Source organism: Fulmarus glacialis, unplaced genomic scaffold (assembly GCF_000690835.1).
Source record: "Fulmarus glacialis isolate BGI_N327 unplaced genomic scaffold, ASM69083v1 scaffold7855, whole genome shotgun sequence".
Classification (NCBI taxonomy): Eukaryota; Metazoa; Chordata; class Aves; order Procellariiformes; family Procellariidae; genus Fulmarus; species Fulmarus glacialis.
This window is the reverse complement of record NW_009213562.1, coordinates 34393-49441: the sequence shown is the minus strand read 5'-3', so window position 1 is coordinate 49441 and position 15049 is coordinate 34393. Positions and strand designations below refer to the sequence as shown.

Below are 15049 nucleotides of genomic sequence, written 5' to 3'. Positions count from 1 at the left end.
CTGTCCCAGCCGGAACCAGGACATTCAGCTAGTAGGAAAGGCCTAACTGAGCATGCCTTGGCTTGTAGGATGGTTGCCTTTCTGGAAGGTGACCTATCCTTGAAAGTTTCCCATAGGCACAGCACAATACAGCAGAACATAGCTATTAAGATTTCTTCTGTAAAACTAACAACCAGAAGACTGAATGATGCAACACTGGGGTACAATAGGATGATGCTCAATAGGACAAAAAATATATTCTCCCCTTAAATATGCTTTCCTTTAAGTGTGGCATGAACGGTGAATAAAATGCTTGTCTAATATTAATTTACATGGCTCAACTGTCCACTACAAAAATAAGTCATGTTATATCAACCCGAAGATCTGGTATTTGAAGCCTTTCGAAGGGCACAGAACAGATAAGGCACAACTCTCAAACTGCAGACTTGGGAGTGCTAACAGTGTCTATTCAAAATCCCATTAAGGATAATTAATTATGTAAGATAAATCTGTTATGGGGTGCCCTAATTAGCTATGGAGGACTCACTATACTGCTTGCATAAGGAGTAAAGAACATTATGCGGCTTCCCCTTCCTGAACTCATGCAATGCAGCAAAAAGCAAATCTAAACTTCAACAAACTTAAGGTACAGTTTCTCAGGCATAGTGAAGACTACTGTAGTTACTGAAGCAGATATATTGCATGCTGCCACAGTAACAGAACATTAGATAAGTAAAGATCAAGTAAGGGATTAGCCTGATTTACCACCATGAAGGTCTTCATTTTTACTTTAAGCTACATAAATTTTTTTATCATAACCAACAGCTGGAAAAGATTGTATTGGCTTTAGTGAAAACAAAAAATGTGGTAACATGATGTAATACACATGTAAAATATGTATCTATGAAGAGAATGACTGGTCATTTACAGTATTTTTACTCCAGTTATAATTGAAATTGTTAACTTAGTGAATGTTCCTTTCATTTGAATAAGCTGCATCCTCATTTTCTACTCAGGCAGTTTTAGAGAAAGCTGCTTGGAATGGATCTTATTTTTTAAATAAATTATAACTAATCTTCTTTAATGACTTATGAGATTATTGAAGCCCTTATATACACAGGAACATGGAAATTCATTTGCATGAAAGTTGCAGTATTGTTTCAGGTTTATAATTTTTTTGTATGAAATAGTGTGTATGTGTTACATAAGATTATAATAAAATACTATAAAATATTTTTAAGCAAAACGGTTCAAAATATTACCAATCTACTTGTTTTTCTTTTAAATGATCTATAAAGAAGAAAGGATAGCACTGATTGAAGGAATACAAGGAGTCACCTTTATAAGGATGAGGGGGCAGCAGAGGGAGACCACAGAAACCATTTTTTCACATTGTATTCGTTTCTAGTTTTCCCACAAGAAGCACGACGACTCCGTTCCCACGTTCACAAGAGCTGCTCTGTAATAATGGGGATATGTGGGGAAGGAGGCATAAGTAAACTGGACAGTTGAATGATGGGAACAGGGTGCTGTCTCCTCCTCTAGCTACATAAAGCAACATATTTTACATAAGGTGTCCATCTGGCTTTCTCCTTGCCCACTGCAAAAGAACATATCTAGTAAGGGATCAAACAAACTGCAAGAAGATGAACAAGAACTTTTTAAAAGTAAATCAGCACTGGTTTTGATTTTTGTTTTCCTTTACAGTTTACATACCCTCAGTAGATCCTGAAGGTCCTCTGAACTAAATAATTCTTAAATATTTGCGTAATACTGAATGATACAGCTCAATAAATTGGCCTTTGTATTACAAAAGAAGTCTACAGTTAAGTTCAAGGAAAATGGAAGTGAAAATGGATCTACTTGATCTCGTAATGACTGATAAATTGCCATTAAATATTGATTACATACATGGTAAATAAATATGAAAAATACACAGGAAAAAGGAAAATAAGATCAAAGTTAACATAGAACTATGAGTTTGCTGAGTTATTTTCTAAGTTGAATATTGAACCTTTTGTCAAGCTATGATCAACATAGTACATTCATTGAGCTGATTCATGGCAGTTACATCATTTTATGCTGGCATTACTGGCTTCAGCAAGCTTGACTGACAGAAGTACAACAATTCTTGTTACAGAAAATATTTATAAATATTGTAACAAAAGAGCACATCCAAGCCGCTGAATCAGCTTTCTACATTTCCTAACATTACCATCAGAGGGAATTTTTCTTTGACAGTCTCTGCTATATAGATAATACTTAAAATTACAGATAATACTTAAAACTAAAAGAAGTCTGTACTGTAAAAGCATACATACACTCTATTAGAATTAGGAATTCAGTGAGAATGGCGTAATGGGATCTATATTTAGACTGGAAAAAAAGAAATTCATTTTTTTATATAATTACTTTTGCACTGCACAAGATTGGAAGCTTCCCTTTTTTCCATTGATCCATCATTCAAGGTAAAGTATTAGTTCCAATTACTATTCATCAAGGAGATAAAAATCATTGCTTAATTTTATATCATACTGTACCATGAAATCCCTCTTTTGCATACTGATTCATTCTATTAACTATTTTTTTGTCTTCTGAGTCATTTTGCTCATCTGACAACCACAATAACAATATTTGAGCTTTTAAAATTTATATTCAAACTGAATTGTTTTATCCAAGGAAAGATTACTTAAAATTAAATGAAAACTACTACATACCTTTCCAAGAGCAAAAGAATTTCAGAAAAATAAAAAAAAAATGCTTTGATAATTACTGGGCCAACTCAGAAACTTCTTATCTAGATTTTATTTATGAAAAACTCTTAATGGCAGAATGAATTCTGTTTGAATAAAGTTTGTAAATATCCAATAGCTATCAAAAAATAAGTAGACAAAATGGAGAAACTATATATTTTGAAAATGTTTTTCCAGTTTAAGTCAGATCACACCCTCATTTTCAAAGCTTCCCATAAGCTTCAATAAGTTAAAAATACTGTTCTGAAAATATTAACCCAATTAATTTCTGAGATTAAATATTCTTTTCAGTAATAAAAGCTGATGAAAAATGGCATTTATAAGCCAAGAGATGCTCATATTGGCAATCTCAGCTGAACGAATGATTCCTAGGAAATCAAGGACAGTTTCCCTGTCCCAGCTTTGTAATAAAAAACCTGAGAATACTAAGAATTTCCGGGCTTTCCAGATGTATAAATGGAATTTTCTGTATTTCAATTTGTGTCCATTGCCTGTTCTCTTTTTGCTGAACACCACTGAGGAAGAGTCTGGCTCCATCTTCTTCACTCTGCCCCATCTGGCATTTATACACATTGCTAAGATCCCCCGAGCCTTCTCTTTTCCAGGCATAACAGTCCAAGCTCTCACAGCATCTCCTCATATGACAGATGCTCCGCTACCTTAATCATCGTCATGGCCTTTTGCTCGACTCTCTCCAGTATGACCATGTCTCTCCTGCACAGGGGAGCCCAGAACTGGACTCAACACTCCAGATGCGACCTCACCAGTGCTGAGCAGAGGGGAAGGATCACCTCCCTTGACCTGCTGGCAATGCTCTGCCTACTGTAGACCAGGGGGCTGTTGGCCTTCTTTGCCATAAGGGCGCATTGCCAGCTCCTGTTCAATTTGTTGTCCACCAGGACTCCCCAGGGTCTTTTCTGCAGAGCTGCTTTCCAGTTGGTCAGCCCCCAGCCTATAATGGTGCTTCCCAAGTGCAGGAGTTTGCATTTTCCCTTGCTGAATTTCACGAGACTCCTGTTCACCCATTTCTCCAGCCTATCAAGGTCCTTCTGAATGGTAGCACAACCACCTGGTCTATCAACTACTCCTCCCAATTTTACATCATCTGCAGACTTGCTGAGGGTGGCTCTGCCCTATCATTCAGATCATTAGTGAAGATTTTAACCAGCATTGACCCCTAGGGTAGACCATGAGTGACTGGGCTCCAGCTGGAATTTACTGTGTGAGCCTCGCAGTCCAGCCAGTTTTCAATCCATCTCACTGTACACTTTTCTAGCCTGTACTTCATCAGTTTGTCAATGAGAATGTCATGGGACATTGTCATAGTGTCAAAAGCCTTGCTGAAATCAAGACAAAACCATATCCACTGCTCTCCTCTCATCCACCATGCTGGTCATTTCATTGTAGAAGGCTATCAGGTTGGTCAGGCATAATGTCCCCTTTGTAAATTCATGCCTACTCCCAGCCACCTTTTTGTCTTCAAAGTGTTTGGAAATCCTAAGCTTGAAAGTTAGAGGAGTGTGGAACCTCTAAGAATCCTACTCAAAACAAGATTTTCAAAAATTCCAGGCCTCCAGCTACAGAGATGAGAGCCCATTCCCTGTCAAAACCAGAACTTCCAAGGTTTCCCAGCCCTAACTCCTTGATAGGTGCCCAAAAAATTCAGTCAGGTATTTCTAGCAATGCATATAATATGCAATATTTGACCACTGTAATAACCAGAAACTTCAACCTTGTTGTATTCCTAGGGGTCTAGAGAAGCAGCATGCAGAATACCACAGCGATATCTGAGCTCTGTTTAAGCTTTCTAGCTTGTCTATAGTGACAGAGCTGATCTCGGCATGGTCTAATTCAACGAAACCAGAAGCTGAGACAATACTGGATCTTGTAACAACACATGAGCCACCAAAGTGAACAACTAGCCAGTCACTCACCGTGCGCTAATAGGACATAGGTTTTGCTCTGTTTTTCTTAAACAAGAACCACACTCTTTTCTCTGGAAAGATATTTTTAATCCAAAGGGAAGTCCCTTTCTCTTCGTCAGTTTCTGGGCTTTTATCCCTCAGTTCTCAACAAGGAGTCAAGCAAGAGTCCCCTGAATCTGTGCCTATCAGTTTACAATAACCATCAGTATGCTCATTATAGAGTACTTAAGAGTTCCTCCTTTCTATATTGTTTTTAGATTGAGTCGATCTAGATAAAGACTAAATCTAGTCTTTATGTTAAACTGCTATGAAACCACTGCTACCAGTACAGGAAAAAGTTAAAAACCAGTTCAAAGTATTTATAAATTAATGGAATACCTCAATATCATATAATTGCTATATCAGGTAACAAGTTGATGTAAAAGAGTGAAGAGCCCTAAAGAGTTAATATTTAATTTTCAGTCTACTACTTAGATTAGAAAGATGAAGCATATTCAGAATTGAACTGCAAATGAAAGAAAAAAATTGTTTATTCCTTGTAAAGCCATTCAAAATTAATCTCTATTTGACTCCGTCATATACACAGCTTTTCATAAGGTTCTCTGTTCTAAGAGAAGTAAATAAAGGTAAATAATGCATAATATAAATATTCCAGTGAATAAGCTAAAACAACTTGCCTAAGCACATTTTATTAATCATAAAACTTTTCTTAAAGACATTTAAAACTATAGCACATAAGATTCTTAATTAGACTCAGGAATATGCAAACTGACAGCCACAAGGGCGAACACATACCCTTAATAATCGATTCAGCTGCATACAGATCCCGCTTGTAGGTCACCTAAAGGACAGACAAGCCTCATTAGATTTAACACAGCAGGAGGGAATGTAAAACCAATAAAACAATGCCCTGAAGGCAATTCTTTACATTTGAAATACCATAAACAAATGATATTGTCAATTTCTTAATTCTGGTAAAATATCACTGGCAAGTCATGAGAACAGAAGTTGCAGAAATTACCAGAGACTTAAGAGAAACCTTTTTTTTAAATACTTAGATCTGCTTAGAACTCATTTGAAACCTAAAACTATTTTTAACTCCTTGAAGAATCATAAAAACATGGTATTGCATCCATTCTATTCTATAATTTTATTGTGAAATAGATTCATTTTTTATAGGACTTGTGATCATAAAAATGACAACCAGGGAGAAGCCTCGTTATTTCTTTTACTGACATAGGTTTAATTTTTCAGTAGTGCAGGACTATTACTATTAATGAGAGTCCAATTAATCAGTGGGAGTCAGTGAGACTATAGCAGGCTTTGTATGAGCTCTCAGAGGATTAAAAACCATCAAGATCTTCTTGAAGACATTAATCAGATCAAGTTAGTTGGACAATAAGATGCTGAATATTTACTTGGTACTTGCAAAAAACACCTTTCACATCTGCCTTTGTATCCTCATGGTGATTGACAGTCCCAGTATTAGGCTTCGCAAATAAAATAACAGAAAACTAATGACAGCATCTACCCAAGACATTAACAGTCTTTGCTAGTAATGTCTTCGCAATGACATGCAGTGACATGAACTGATGTAACTCCTAAATATTTGTCTTTGTTTTTACCGTAACTTCCTTTTATGTTAAATAAAATATTACTGGATTTTCTGCATTTGTTTCTCCAGAGCCTGAATAACTTTTTTCTTTCTTTTTTAAATGGACTGAATAGGATTCCAAAAGCTTTAGTGCTGCAAAGTAAATGTTACAGCAGAAACATACCACTGTAGGAATTAGCATTTTAGTCTCCAAGTAAACGATTATTTGGTTTTATCATAAGGATTCTTGTAACCGCTTTCCTTTCCATCTCATAAATTAACCTGTGTATTGTAGTCAGAAACAGATGAGTAATATTACCTTTCTCATTACTCATCATTTCCCCAAGGAATTATGTTCCTTTAAAATTAAAAATTAACTTACCTCCCTACAGCTTGTCCTGCAGGAGAAGCAGCCAGAGAATGAACCTAGCCTGAGAAATTTTAGGTGTCTGAGTTTACATACTGTTGGGAAGAATCAATGTCTTGAATTTAAATTTAAGGACAAAGAATTATTGAGTGACCAATTTTGTTGCAAGGTTTCTTTCTAATTACCTGTTTCTAGAGGGCTTTTATACTGAACTTTCAGTAAACCTGTAACAGATTACCATCTAAAAACCCTTCAAGAAACAAGACTATCTAAGCTCTGTCAAAAGCTGTCTCACGTGCTCTAAGGTTCACAATCTCTTCGAGATGCAAAAGTATTTTTAAATAATCTGATTTTAAAAAGAAGTTACTTCATAAAGTAGGCCCAGTCTTCAAGAAAACACCACAGAAGAAAATAAAAATAAGAATGCACCTTTAAAATCACTTCTGAAATTCTGAGCCAGACATCAGCAAATACTTTTTAGGGTGGTTTCCTAGAGAAATAAATCATCTGAGACTATATCACACTATCCATATGTTTCTTTCATAATCTTCGATCTTATAAGCTAATTTCAGATACGAGCTCCTATAGCCATTATGAAAATAGTAAAGTTGACAGAGAGGAAAACTCTGCCAGCTACCACAGGTGACCACCACTTACCAGTCAGGGAGGGAGGGATTCTCTACACCTCTTTCAGTATTGAATAAGATGCTACATCCAACTAGTTTCCTTTAAGGTATGGATATTCATAACGTCTCTGGATTTTCTTGTGTTGATTAAGAGGTGTTCTTGCAATTTCGACGAGACTTATTCAAAAGGCAGGCAACCACGACAGAGACACCCTTTGGTTTAATTCTAACCATTGATTGTTTTAGTATGAATTTGTTTTAAACAACTTTTAAGGCTAGTCAACACGTCAGTTTATTGTTCTGAGCAGCTATGCTGCTTTATCTCTAGTTTCACTAAAGTGGATTTGCATTCTAGGCTCACCCCAGCCAGAAGCAATTCAGATCTAGCCAAATCAACCGGGAAGAGTACTTTAACTGCCACTCTATACCAGGAAGTAAGATGGCAGCCCAGGTGAGGTGCAAAAATCACAGTGGAAAAAGAATAAGCAAGAAAAATGACACACAGGAGTTCTCTCTCACTTTGCAGAAGAGAGATCTTCCACCTCATCCATTTCTGGTTTTTTTGTATCACATTACTAAGCTAAATCTCTATGGACTTGTCAAATTACCATTTAATCTTCTTTTTCATGCTCTTCTCTGAACCTTCTCTATTTATCAACAGTTGCACAGAGCTTGAGTCCAGATTTGACCACAGTATTCCAGATGCACTTGTAATACTAGAACATCTCTTTTCTGATTTCATATTCTTGTTTCTGTATCTGTGGCTGACATAAGATATTTTGTGCCCACAGTGGAAACCTGCTGTCCTCTGTGATTCCACCACTTTCAAAGTCACTGCCTGCCTAGAACAATTCTCTAAATATGGCCTATACTTTTTTTGTTTCTAAAAACACTTCTTTATATTTGGCTGCAACGAAAAGCATACCTTCTGTTTAAATTGTTTGCCATGCAATCCTTATCAATAGGTTACTTCTGATCAATTATATTTTTATTTACAAATGCTTAAATCTTTGTGTTGTCTGCAAACTTTATCAGACAAATGTCAAATAGCTTAGAGACAATAACAGTTTCTGCAGAAATGTACGTGGTGAGAATTATCTTTTGAAATATATCAGTTACCCAATTTTTAATCTATTTAATGTGAACTAGTACAATTACAGTCATCCTATTTTTAATTAAGATGCCATGTAGTAACAAGTCAAATTTCTGCCAACCATATATTGTATCAGCACTACCATCTTTATCAGCCAAGACTATAATATTGTGAAAAGTCAATTTCACAAAATAAGTAAATTCCATGTTGGTTGACATTAATTACTTTAGCCCCTTAACTCTTTATTAATCACATTCTGCCTGTAGCAGAAGTCTTTAAATGCGTATCAATCTTTTAAAAATGTTCTTACAATGCAGTTTTCTGCATTATACACACACATACATATTAAGACTCCAACAATTACATTCTGTTACATGATTTTACACTTTATTTAAGAGGATATCGCCCCAGAACATTTAAGGTCATTTTGTTTCAAAACTGTCAAGCACAGAGAACCTGAAAATGTGGTGTTGATAGTGTCATTGTTTCCTTTTTGCCATCCTGATCCTAAATATCTTATAAATAGTTATTAATAACTACATTTATGATAGAACTTATAAATATTTATAACACTGAAGTAATTTGAATGTTCCTGCCTGGTTGTTGTCACTAAAAAGAATGATTTTAATTTTGTAATTTGTTACCAGAAAGTAAACAAACTATCTCTTGCTTTAGCTCCAACGGTAAGTGACTGTGACTTTGAAATGTTACTTTTTCTAATGCACTATAAGTAGACAGCGCTCAGGTAGAATAATTAGAATTAATTCAAGAAAACAATATATATGCACACATAAGGAACTTTTTCACACAGCTCTCAGTCATTTAATGTTATGTAGGTTATGCACCTAATAAATAAACAGAATTCTTACAAATATCAGATCTGTTCTTTAAAGATTCAAGGTCCACATACAATGAAACTGGTTTGTAATACTTAGACTTTAGTAACTGTTCTCCACCTGTTAATTGACTGCAGTTTTTCTGTTACACATCCTCTGAAACCTCAATTGAACAATGATTATTTATTTCAGTTCTCATTTATCTGGATGGAATATCTTTTTGCCTCTTGTTGAAAATATAAGATTAGGGACATTGGGAGCACATCAGTTCTTGGCACACGAAATATAATTTATCTCAGCATTGAAAAGCCTTACAGAAAAAAATAACAACTTATTACAAGTTACATTATTATGACAGCTAAGGAAAGACAATTCTGCTTCTGAAAGGTGATCAGTAACGAACAGCAATAGCTCCTAGCCATTTGGTAGGCAAGCATCACTTGAGAAAATTGGCAGTCTTCTGCACTTCATCAAACTGCGCAGGCTGAGCACAAATGTTCTCTTCTTTAATGGTACTGCTCCAAGTCACCTGCCAATCACCCCAGTACAGAGTGACTAATACCAGGGTGCTATTCAAGCAGGAAGGAGCCTAGAGGCACTACCAGCATCACTGACTGGCTCAGCCTTGGCCAGCGGTGGGTCCATCTTGGAGCCAGCTGGCATTGGCTCTATCGGACATAGGGGAAGCTTCTAGCAGCTTCTCACAGCAGCCATCCCTGTAGCGCCCCTGCTACCAAAACCTTGCCATGCAAACCCCATACAGACTCTTCCACCTGATCCACAGTATTTTCAGCTTTTCTGCCTGAATGTGCCTCTCCATGATATTCTCCAGTATGCCACCATCTAAAAAAAAGTTCTCTGCCCAATACCCGAGCACCTACGAGGAATTCTACAGTTGTTATCATCTTCCATGTGTTTACAGGCCTCTTAAAGTCCAGTGTCACTGCAAAGAATGCCACTTTCTAACATGCTAGAAAGTTAACAGCATCAGGATTTTGTTTCTCCAGCAAATATTGGAGTGGCACTAACACTTCAACAATTCTCTTTTAAAACAGAGATGTGCACAAGATCAAGTCTGAGGTGTAACAGGGGGCTGGTTACTAGTGCTGTTCCTCAGGGGCTGATACTGGGGACAATACTGTCTAATATCTTTATTAATGACCTGGGAAAGGGGAAATACCCTCAGCAAACTAGTAGATGACAACAAATGGGGAAGTATTCAATATGCTCAAGGGAACAACACTCATTTAGAGGGATCCTGAAAGGCTGGAGAAAGGGGCTGACAGAAACCTTGTGAAATATAACAAACACAAATACAGCATCCTGCATCTGGGACAGAATAACCATGCAGCAGTCCATACTGATGTCAAAAGAGCTTTGCAGAAAAGGACCTTCTGGACAAGCTGAGCATGAGTCAGCAGTGTAGAGCAGTGCAGAAAAGGAGTCCAACTGACTGGGCTGTATTAGTAAGGAAGTAGACTTCACTACAGGGAATACAGGGATTATTCCCCTGTATTCGGCACTTTTGAGAACACACCAGAGTACTGTTTCTAGTTTTGGGCTCCCCAAATGCAATGAGGAACAGGAGGAAGCCCAGCAGAGGGCTGCAACAATAGTGTGAGAGAACTTGGCTCGCTCAGCCCAAAGAAAGAACATGAAGGGTGGGGAAGGATCATAATGAATGGCCATAGAGAAGAGTAAACGGGACTTTTCTTGCAGATCCTTCTGTTTCATCCTTCCCCAGTGCAAGAGGCAGCAAGGGAAATGCTGACCAAATATTATGAAAAAAGTTTCCTCCATACCGGGGGATATGCATTGGAATTATTTCCTCCAGAGAGTCTGTGAAATCTCCATTCTTGGAGATATTCAAAACTCAACTGGACAAGGCCCTGCACAGCCTAATCTAACTAACCTGGCCCCACTTTCAGCAAGGTGGTGGACCAGATGACACCTAGATATTTCCTTCAGTCTTAACTATTCTGTCATTCTAGGTCAAAAGACTACATTTCATCTGCAGGGCATCAGTAGTATCTACAGATAGTAAAGAACTAAATAAACATTATAAAGAACTAAACAAACAATATGGGTGTTTTGTTACCCTTCATGTAAGTACCATGCTTTGCAATGAGAACAATGAAACCATCCAAAAAGTGATGTAATGCAAATATGCATGACATAATCTGTCCCTTAGAAGGCTGAATAGGAAAACAGGCAATATACTGTTTCAGAAAGATTATGTCCCCAGAAAGACATTGAAAGAAGTTGCTGTATGTAACCAACACACAAGTAAATTTTGCTGCTAAATTGCACAGGAAATTTGCACTGCAGATTCAGGAAATTACCTTTCTGTGTAAGATTTACTGTCATATTATGAGAAATCACGTCCCATTGGAGGAAATTTACTGTCAAAGACAGATGGAGTGATGTGAGCTGCTTCCAGATCCTTCAACGTGGTAATGAATAAAATAAAAGGAAACACTTAAAAACTGCATGACTTGACAGCTACTGAGAAAGCATAATGTCCCACCATCCAAAACAATGAAATGGGATATTTTTAAGCAGCAGGGACATATCTTTTGGCACCTGTATACACACCTGCTTTGTCAGTCGTCAGGAACCTACAGATTATCAGACAAGGTGAATCATGTTTAAAAAAATTTAAAACCTTGTTTGAAGAGGTCTTAAACATTACAGTGTTACTGGTATTTGGCATCAGAGAAAAAGTGATGTCCTTATAGGAAAAGTGGAGGAAAATAGACAAAAGGTATAGAAATAGCAGGGGAAAGCTCATCTCATAAAAATGTTCTTAATTTTAGAGATTAGGGATTATTATGGATTTGTAGTTTTACAGATTCTCAGGTTATTCAAGCACCTAGTTGGTTTTCCTACTTCCAGATAAATACTGTCTTCACTGATTATCTCGGGTAACATCTGCCCAAGTCTGTCTACAACAATAAGCTCTAAAAAAAGCTCATGATAACCCCAAAACAATTCTGAAACTTGGAAGAGAAAAGCCTAACTATTACAATTGAAAACACATCTGAATTTTTATGGTAATATGCAAATTTTATTAATTTTAAAAGACATATAAAAAATAGAGATATTATTGTCTTTACCTTCCAGAGGTCAGCTGTTCCTTCAACAAGTTTGGCATTTGTTTTACAGTATTTCAGAGCCAGTTGCAGACATTCAGTTCCATAATCCAGGTCATAGTCTGTACACTGTAGTAATTAAAAAAGAATAAATATTCTTAATTAGTCTTAAAGACATCATACTTTTAAGCAATAACAGATTTTCTTTCATCAGTTAAATCTTACATCTCAACAGTCTTGTCCAGAATAATACATGCTGTATTAGGTAGGTAGGTTCAGGATGGATCAGAAATAAAACCATTCCAAGAAGCTTATGCCAAATTCTAGCTGTCCAGCAAAGTGTTACAGAAGTAAATAAACACTTTGTAACCATAAATGAATTCAGTTAGGTGCTGCAAGTATCTTGCTACATCTTTATGTTGTTAACTAAATCAATGAGAAGTTACACGTATAAAAAAATTTTGGATGGAGTTGAGGCCTCACCAAAAGAAATCATCAACCTTCTAGTAACAAATTTCTAGAGTACAGGAACAAGTTAATAAATTGTAGAAGCATGACTCTTCAAATGCCTTGTCTGTTTTGTTTTTTGCAGCATCAAAAAAGGATGGTAATAACTAAGAACCTCTGAATTCCTTACATATTTCCCTCTATATTTTTCTCCAGTTATCCGCACACAAAATAGCAAAGCTTCATGCTGCTTCATGAGCCTTCCAGATTAAAAAAAAAAAAAAAAACCACAAAAAAACCAAACCGAAACAAACAAAAAACAAACAAACAACAAAAAAAAACCCCAAAGTTTGTCCACTTTTTAGTCATCTAGAAGAGGCATTCTTCTCTCAACACACCCTTCCCAAGCAGTTTGGCTTCCTATAGTTAGTGATTATAAGAATCCTATTAATGGAAAGCTGAGTAGGGAGCAGAATCTCTCGAGCCAAAACATAGGTACGTACAAAAGCAGGAACTGGGAGCTTATGAGACAGGGCTACCTCAAGATGAATTGGCCTGATTAAGATAAGAAAGTTCTAGTCTATTTTCATATTGCTAAATTACCAGTCCATCCAAAAACATGAATTACATGTAATAAGGAAGGATAATTTAAGATGGGGTCTTTAGTAAAAATGGATGTATTTGATAAGACCACAGGCTGGCTAGCCCAGTATTCAGTCTCAGGCAGAGGTTGACAGTGGATAGTCAAGGATAAGTAAATAAGAACAAGGCAATCATGTCTTCTTACTTTCCCAGAATACTCCCTTGGCCTCATATAAAGCTATTATCCTGGCTTAGGAAAGCCCTAAAATAAGAAGTCCCTGAGGGACACATTGAACGAGAAGCGACTGCCTTAACAGTCCTCAGTGAACTACAGGAATCCTGAATTCACCCAATTAGTTTTTGAATAGTAGTATTTTTTTGGCACCAGCATCAGGGAACATCGGATTCATCACTCTCTTCATCACGTGCTCTGTTCTTCTGACAGAAAAGGGAGTGCAAAACCGCCCTCTCAGCCCTTCAAAATGCTCCACCACATCTCTTCTCACATCTTTCCACAGGAAAAAAGGTCAACACCTATTCAGTCATTTCATGTGTGGAAGCTACTTCAAAACTTTGATCGACCCTTTTGCCCTCCTTTACATTTATCTACACTTACCTATCAATTTTATCATAATATCCTTCTACAAACCTTCTTAGTTAGGCCTCATCTCTACTACCCAGAGAAAAAAAAAAGGGATCTCCACTTCCTGTTCCAAATTATTTATGAACAAAATGAACGGCACAGGTTCAAGCACAGTTCTTCACAAACCTCCACTGGTGATTTACTGCTATGAAAACTGGTCATGCACATTACCTTGTTTCTTATCTTCTAACAAATTACCTACTCTGGTAAATCCTTACTCTTATCCCAAATCTGTTCAGTTTCCTTAAACAGCCTTTGGTAAAAGCTTCAGTGAAACATTTTATTATGCAAGTAGGCTGTTATCAGCTTCAGCAACCTCAAGCAAGATGCCGGTTAACTCCTTAAAGAATGACAATTAGCTCTGCAATGCATAAGCTTTCCTTTACAAAAGCTGAAATAACCCTTCCACTGTGTCAAATTTAACCATATGTCTACAAATTCACATTTCAAATAAAATGTGACAGCACAGATACTGTGCTCAGTAATTCAGTCTCCTCCATGATTCAAGAAATCAAACTTGTCAGGAATGCAAAAGTGGGTTAAAGAAATGAGAGTGCTGCAATACAACTTGTCTTTTTTTTTTTTAATTTCCTCAAGAAGTTTAATAAAAAAGATGAATTTTTTTGTTTCTATTCTTGTTTTATAATGCATCAGTGAAATTCAAGGAATTCCTCAGCATTACACATCTGAATTGTATTACTAACACACAGAGACATCTTAGAAAAATCATAGTTATCACTTTTATATTATTTAAATTAGTAAATTTTGTTATTTTAGTTTGTAATGACTGCAATCAAAAAGAAGATCCTTTTACAGGCCACTTAGAAAGAAAAGTAATTTAAGTGTTATACTTCTCTACAGAAGTTTTTAAGCGCTTTGAGTTACAAAACAAAACAGACCCAGTAAGATAGAGCAACTTAAAAAGAAAGACTTCTTTCAGAATACTAAAGAAAATGGGGGTTTCAAAAAGACACTTTGGAATATTTTTAAATTAAGCAGAAATGATTTATGTTCTTTAAATAATGAAGATACAAAAAAAGGTCAACAGAAAATATAAAGGAATAGGGAACTCTAGCTCCAAAATATGTAAAATAGAGAGATCTCTTGAGTAA

The 15049-nt window shown here is 36.4% G+C and overlaps 1 protein-coding gene across 1 annotated transcript in view; it reads right to left on the bottom strand.

The window, feature by feature from the left end:
- Window positions 1-5452: 5452 nt before the first annotated feature.
- The window catches only part of ISPD (isoprenoid synthase domain containing), a gene marked incomplete at its 3' end in the record, with an annotated part of 41873 nt that continues 32276 nt past the window's right edge, over window positions 5453-15049 (bottom strand). Inside the window, exons 3-4 of the mRNA XM_009578222.1 lie at window positions 12290-12394; window positions 5453-5498 (exon numbers count right to left, since the gene is read on the bottom strand). Of these exons, the coding sequence (XP_009576517.1) occupies window positions 5453-5498; window positions 12290-12394 (151 nt within the window). The remainder of the gene's footprint in view (window positions 5499-12289; window positions 12395-15049) is intronic.